This window comes from Helianthus annuus, chromosome 15 (genome assembly GCF_002127325.2).
Source record: "Helianthus annuus cultivar XRQ/B chromosome 15, HanXRQr2.0-SUNRISE, whole genome shotgun sequence".
Classification (NCBI taxonomy): Eukaryota; Viridiplantae; Streptophyta; class Magnoliopsida; order Asterales; family Asteraceae; genus Helianthus; species Helianthus annuus.
In genome coordinates, this window is record NC_035447.2 from 13665827 (window position 1) to 13673677 (window position 7851).

General features: G+C 33.5%; 1 protein-coding gene across 1 annotated transcript; it reads left to right on the forward strand.

Annotated features, from left to right (window-relative positions):
• The first annotated feature begins 319 nt into the window (after positions 1-319).
• On the forward strand, positions 320-3239 carry LOC110910777 (homeobox protein knotted-1-like LET6). The gene is made up of 4 exons (XM_022155375.2): positions 320-773; positions 1204-1492; positions 2434-2681; positions 2819-3239. Exons 1-4 carry the CDS (start codon positions 426-428, stop codon positions 3020-3022), a joined length of 1089 nt encoding a protein of 362 aa, XP_022011067.1. The 5' UTR covers positions 320-425; the 3' UTR covers positions 3023-3239.
• The last annotated feature ends 4612 nt before the right edge of the window (positions 3240-7851 follow it).

Below are 7851 nucleotides of genomic sequence, written 5' to 3' on the forward strand. Positions count from 1 at the left end.
TACGACTTCCTAAACGTTATGAGTGCTGCTAACAATTATCGACTTAGTTGCACATAATAGAAATTTTCTCAATTTGCAACACAAAATACATTACATTTTCATGCAATATACTTTTTATTATTACACAGTTTTATCTACTTTTTAAAAGATCAATAGTTGGTCTTATGTTTATGTAGGATTTTCAGTAAAAAGGGTTAAAAAACAGCCCTTTTGTAAGCTTAAATCTCGGGAGACCCCCTCTCTCATCATGTAAGCCAAAGCTCGTATTACTCTCTCTCTAGAATACACATACATACATATACACGTAGTACCTCCCCCATACTTGTTATACATATCTTTACAAACAGTAAGTTAATTTAGTTCCATTTAAAAAGTTGCAGATAGAGAGATAGGAGAGAGAGAGCGAGAGAGAGAGAGAGAGAGAGATGGAGAGTGGTGGAGATGGAGGTGGTACTTCATCATGTTTGATGAGTTTTGGAGACACCACCAACAACATAAATAATAACAGTAGTAATAATAATAACAGTAATAACAACATTGGATCACTGTGTCTTCCTCCAAACCCACCTGGTGCATATAACACCACCACCAACAACAATAACCTAATTTTCTCTGATCATCATCCTTCTGCTATGATGCTTGAAGACAACAACATTAATATCAATGATGGTGTAGGGTTAGCCTTCATGAACCCCTCTTCTTCTGTTAAAGCAAAGATCATGTCTCATCCTCATTACCCTCGTCTTTTATCAGCTTATCTCAACTGCCAAAAGGTTAATAATTTCTCTCTCTAGAACACACACACAGATCTATATTTCACAAATTTTACAAGAAATGAAAGTGGGTATCTTTAAATTTCTTCATTTGGTGCAATCTAAGAGAATCTTGTGCTTGTTTTCAAGAGGTTTGTGTGTTTGATGATCATTACTATTGCTTCATTTAGTAGTGTGGTAGAAGAAACCCAGAGGTGATTTTTCTTGATTTGTGTGTGTGTGTGACATCATTTATTTGTCATTTCTTCATTTGGCAGCTGAATATAATCTCTTGAAGAAAGAATAAATTTGCAGGAAACCATATTTAATTCTGATGCAACAACTTTTTCTACTTTATTTCATTTCATAACCTAGTATTTCATCTTAAAAATCAGTCTTTGTAACAAAAATATTAAAGATTTATACTGTAATTAACTTGTACTAAATACAGATAGGAGCACCACCTGAAGTAGTTGAAAGACTAGAGGAAGCTTGCAGGGCCTCGGTGGTGGCTGCAATGTCCAGTCGCTCCGGTGGAGCTGGTACTAGCGATGGTAGTGGTGGTGGAATGAATATGATCATTGGACAAGATCCAGCACTTGATCAGTTCATGGAAGCTTACTGTGAGATGCTGATAAAATATGAACAAGAACTCTCAAAACCCTTTAAAGAAGCCATGCTTTTTCTCTCAAGAATTGAGTCCCAGTTCAAAGCTATCTCTATTTCCACTTCAGATTCTGGTGCATCACCTCCCCCTCTCTTCTTTGATTGTTTTTAATAAACAAGATTAGACTAAATTTCTTAGTAAGATGAAATTTGCATTTTTTGGTTGTGATATCAAATACTTATTTAATGATCTTAAGTTCTTAACCTTTATTTAATACCAATCACCAAAAAGAATACTATTTATATCATAAGTTGTGTAAACACATTTTCCAAGAATTGACAAATAGTTCACCTACAGTTCTATGTCATAATTCTTGTGAAAGTTTCTTTTCTCCTATTGTTCAACATTTTCCTATGTATAAACATGAAAAATCTTTGGACATATGAGTGCTCATCTTATGACCCTATGGTGCTATGTTTGATCCATATGCATGTGTAATGTAAACATTTATAGGGGGATGAACCTAATTTTCTATGTGTATGGGCTATTATGATGAATTGTTTACTCTATCTTGGAAGCTTTGCACTGTTTTGCTAGTGAAATAGACAGTACAAATTTCCAGTTTTTCACCCCCGGAAATGTAGAGATATACACAAGTACATTTATGTCTCTTTTCTTTGGCAAAATGAGGTTGAATCACATTCTTTTTTACCTTGTTAAAGTTTTTTGTTGCAATTAACTTAAGGTTAGATTTTTGCATTTCCACCCCCAAAGGGCAAAAACATGTATATTTGTTTTTCTTCTGAGTGCTTGGATTTAAATTTAAAGTAAAGGGTTTGGTGATGAGTTAGTTAACACAACTCAATCTCATTTGATATCAATGTGGCTAATTAACCATTTTTTATAGGTTCATTGTCATTCTTATAGCAGTTATGATAGTATATACCAGAAACGAAATCTTTATGTATCGAAAGAACCCGTTATAGCATTTTCAAGACGGATTTTGTGCATAAAAACACCTTCATGGTTGCATTTTATTTGATCATTTCTGTGATAATTTGATGTAAAAATCAGCTGGTGGTGAAGGAGGCATGGACAAAAATGGATCATCCGAAGAAGAGGTGGATGTAAATAACAATCTCATTGATCCTCAAGCTGAAGACCGAGAGTTGAAGGGTCAGCTGTTGCGCAAGTATAGCGGTTATTTAGGTAGTCTCAAGCAAGAGTTCATGAAAAAGAGAAAGAAAGGGAAGTTACCAAAAGAAGCTCGTCAACAATTGCTCGACTGGTGGACCAGGCATTACAAATGGCCATACCCTTCGGTAACTGTTTCGCTAATGCGCTAGCTGTTTTCTTGATTATAATAAATCTTTTACAAATTTTCACACCATTTTCATATATTTTGTTAATTTCATATACAATCCGCTTCCCATGTATTTTTAATCTCGTGTGTGCGCAGGAGGCTCAGAAGCTGGCACTTGCCGAGTCGACAGGACTTGACCAGAAACAGATAAACAACTGGTTCATAAACCAAAGGAAGCGGCACTGGAAGCCGTCCGAAGACATGCAATTTGTGGTAATGGATGCTGCTCATCCTCACTATTTCATGGAGAACATGAACATCCTTGGTAATCCTTATCCCATGGATGTTTCACTTCTCTAGTGCTAAATTATATAAAACCTCCAGTGTGTGTCAACAAATGATTGGTCTGGGTTTGAACTTGATTGAAACTATTGAGGGTTTTTACAAGTTTGTCAGCTGTTAAGGATTTAATGTTTCCAATTTGTCCGTAGAACTTAAATTATTCTAGACTTTGTTTTGTAAGCCATGTACGTACTGCCATTGGTAATATATTTCATGTTTAGCTTCCGTATTTTAACATTTATTGTCAAATAACTAAATTATTATAAACATGTATTATTTCTTCGAAGAAATGCCTGAATTTTTCAAATTTGTGATTTCAAAGAAATTAATATGGAATTAGATGACTTTTTAACTTGTCATGTAATTAGGGTTAATGTACCACTGAGGTTGGAACTTTTAAAAACAGTTTTGTGAGGTATTGGGTTTTCAAATCGTAGAGCAAGAAATTCCAGTTTTTTTATGTTGGTTTAAATGCTTCCAGTGGATAAGATCAGCTCTTCATTGAATAACATTTACCTTAAATAACTCGTTCAAACACCCCTAGAGTGAGTTTGAGTTTTTTCCCTGTAGATACAAAAAAGTATTTACCCATTTAGATAGTAGCAGTTCAAAAAAAAAAAAAAAAAAAAAAAGTATTTACCTATTTGGGTACTTTGAAAAATAATTACCCATTTAGATACTTTTCTATATCCCTTTAATTTTTTTTCAAATTTATACTTTTCTTTCTATTTTTCTCCATAAAGTAAAATTATAATACTCTCGGAATCAGCAAAAAATATGGTTAATTATCTTTTGTAAAAAAAGTAAAAATTCTGCAAATTTTCAAAAAAAAAAATCTGTAAAAATTCTACAAAAAAATCTGCGAAAAATCCACAAAAATCTGCAAAAATTCTACAAAAAAAATCTACGAAAAATCTACAAAAATTCTGCAAAAGTTCTACAATAATTCTGCAAAATAAAAAAAAATCTGCAAAAATTCTAAATAAGAGATATATACTGTTCTATTCCTTAATATTATATCAATTTTTGAATATAATATAGCTTATCATCTCATCATATGCACTTTGCTGCACTAGTATATAGAAGACAACAGTTAAAAAATGGAATCGTAGAAGTCTAAACTGTAATATGTGATGAACCAAATGAAATACCACTTTAATAAAAAACTAATATCAAAGGAAATCTGGTTCTAAACATGTTATCAGATTCGTTAAAAATAATAAGATTAACCAAACCTGAGGACGCGCCGCCGGGAGAATGCGCCGCTAGCAGGAACACGTCATGAGGATGCGCCGTAGGGAGAAAAACCGCCGCTTAGGGAACGGTGGTCGCCGGGAGGACGCCGTCTCTTGATGTCGATGGTTGCGTGATTATGAAGAGTAGCGATGGAAGTTACGCTCTGTGGGTTTTTTCTAAAAAAATAATATTGATACTTTTTTCTAATAAAAATATTCTAATAAAAATAATATTGATACTTTAAATCTACCCAAATAGGTAATTATTTTTTAAAGTACCCAAATAGGTAAATATTTTTTGTATATACACTAGTTTGGGAAAAAACTCAAGTAAGTTTATACTTATAAACAAATGTCAGATTAATTACATTTATTAAATATGATACGCGAATCCAAGGTTGTATCGGTTGTGTATCTCTGGCTTTATCATCATTGATATGTATGGGATAGGTTACATGGATTATATTCTCTGTATCAAGCATGAATCAACTATACTATGTACCAACTGTCTATCACGTAATGTAAGTTTGTGTTAAAATGAAGATCGGTACATAAAAAAGAGATAAAAAAAGGTATTATGTTTTTTTGAACGGCTAGCCGAGATGGCTAAGAGGTTGGGCCTAGAACTCGAAGATTCAATACTATCTCATACCTATGTAGGTTCCAGTCTTTGGGTTACCTCTTCCAATGGGCCATAATACACACGCAACCTGGGCTAGAGGTGTAAAAAAAAACCGGTTCGGTTTTTTAACCAGTTTTACATAATGGGATGCCGAACGGGTACTAATCGATTTGGTTTGGTTAAAACCGATTTGGGCAAAAAAACTGGTTTTTAACTGGTTTAAACCGGTTTCGGTTTTTAAACGGTTTCAAAGATCAAGTATACTAACCAGTATATAAACCGTCGTTTCGGTTCGGTTAGAAACCGGTTTAAAAAAAAAATCCGGTTTCGGTTCTAAACCCGGTTTTTTATACACCTCTAACCGGGGCGTGCCATCCAGGGTTGCCCCCTGCACTCAGACAATCAAACCTGGCCTTTAGGAGGAAACCATCACAACGAGCTAGAGATCATTGGAAAAAAATATTATATATAATTGACACTAAGTATAAAATCAAGTCTTTTCCCATAGTGTATTTTGTGGAAAGCAGGCGGTAGTGACAAATTTTCCACGAGTTCTTTTGGTGTGAAAAAAACTCATTGGAAATGGAACGGGCGACAAATTTTCTACAAAATTTGTGATGATGTTCCGACAAACCGAACTCGTCACAAGATTTGCGACAAAATTCCTACAAACTTTGTTATAAACCTTTTCCTTCTGTTTAATGACAAATTTGTAACAAAACATATAGTTTATATATATTTATTAATATTTTCTTTGGTTGTTAATAATAGCAATAAGAGAACAATTAATTAATAATTATTTAGTGACAAATTTACCACAATTTTAATTTGCGACCAGATTCCCACGGTTTTATATATCATACTAATATTTTTTATATGTTGTGTTAAAATTGCGACAAATTATTTGTTTTAGATTGCGACAAAATTGCCACAAATCATAAATAAATTAAAAAAATTAAAAAAAAAACATTTTTTTTAAATAACTTGCAGAAAATCCTATAAGATTCCAACAAAAATACATGTTTACAATTGAAGGATAAAAATAACAAAACACACTTCTTTAAATAAGTTGCAGAAATCCTAAAAGATTCCAACAAAAATACATGTTTACAATTGAAGGATAAATACACGTTTTTGTAACAAATTAACACGATATTAACATACACAGATGAAAGTTTTTTTTTAATTTTTCCCGAAGTTATTAAACATTGTTTCCACGTTTTCTGCTAACGAGCAAGTTCTTCCTAATCTTGTTCACGTTCAACACATTCTTGTTCCCGCTCTCATTCATGTCCGACTGTATGCCCATAACTAATCTTGATTTTACGCTTAGAAGGTTTAATTCTACTTTCTATCAACTACAACGTGCATAATCCATTGCAATTGACATGATATTGATACACAATAGCTGAATAAACTTTTCCAATGTTTTATATCAAAATTGACAGAGTTTGGTTACACGCTGGAGCACAAAAAAATCGAAAAATGGGAAAGGTTTAAGTTCAATCGACTAGCCCATGTATTTAAAAGTACTCCCAATCGATTGAGCCATACGATTAGAATCTTAATTAACTGAGCCATATGTTCAATCAAATCACCCATTTGATTGAACTGCCATTCGAATGGAACATGTCAAACATCACCCATTCGTTTGACCATCTGAAAGTCAAACTCTGTCCTAAATACAAACATAAACTCAAAACGACAAGACATAAGCCTATACATTGATCTAGACACTTGCGAAAATGGCTACAAACGCATTATGCACTAACAAACTCCCAATTGGATGTAGCGGGTGTCTTGATCTTGTAGTCTTCCGTCATCATTCTTCGATCCAGCTTGTTTTCTAATCACTCCCAGCATAAATTCCATAAGCAAAGCAAAACAAATACAAATAACACTTTGAAATTGTAAGGCCTGCTCCTTATCTATTTTGTCAAAAGCATCTGATTGAAGAATAACACTTCGATATCAGCTTCAGACATATAGACCAACCACATAGTGTCGAATTTGTCGGTTCTCCAATCACCCTTCTTGTTCATGACGATCACAACTTCACTTGCTCTAACATCATAACACCACCATCTCATGTAATCATAGACATCCTGTTCCATTTCTTTAAATGGTATATTCTTCAAAAGTCTTGGTGGTTGATACTTCAGAATCAGGAACCGTCTATTAGAGATTGGATCAAATTCATTATTGGAAATTGTACGCTCTAGAATGTGGAGAATAGTTCTTCCATCTAGTTTTGCTTTCGTATTCTTATGAACCATTGATTGAAGTCATACGATTCTCCATTAATCAGTTTTCTTCTCAATCACGCTCAAACATCCCAATGTGGAAGACTTGTAATATGAATAATGTTCTTGAAATGCTGAACTTCGTATTCTCTTCTCACACTGATGCACTTCACGCCTTCAAAGTATTTCCAGCTAACGATACACCTTTAGAAATCCCTTTGTGATGTTGAAAGAACTTTAACTATCTCGCTGGTTTTGGTTCGTATCTGATTGAAGCTTTAAACCATTCATCATGTTGTTTCTTTAATACTTCTTGAGATAACTTTGCCTTTGAACTTTCTTTCTTTTTAGTCTTTCTTTTGAGAACATCTTCAGCTAGTTGTTCATGAGACTCTGAGAATGTCAGTAACTCATCACCATGAACATTATTGTACATTTCAAGTTTTTAAAGACCAATGATGTCTTCAACTTCAACTCTATCATAATCATCAGCAACTGAATAACATTCTTGTTCTGGAACTCTTGGTGCAAGTATATTATCAACTATCACTTCATCCAGGGCCGTCTCCGAAAATGCTCCAAAATTTTGGGCCTGGAGTGAGTATAAAAAAACATGCCCCTATATTATAAAGTCGATAACTCAATTTTGTAAAGAAAAAATAAACATATTTGAATTAGTACATATTTACATATTAGAAAACATAATAATAAACGGAAAAAAGGGGGCGCTAACTTTTTAAAAAGTAC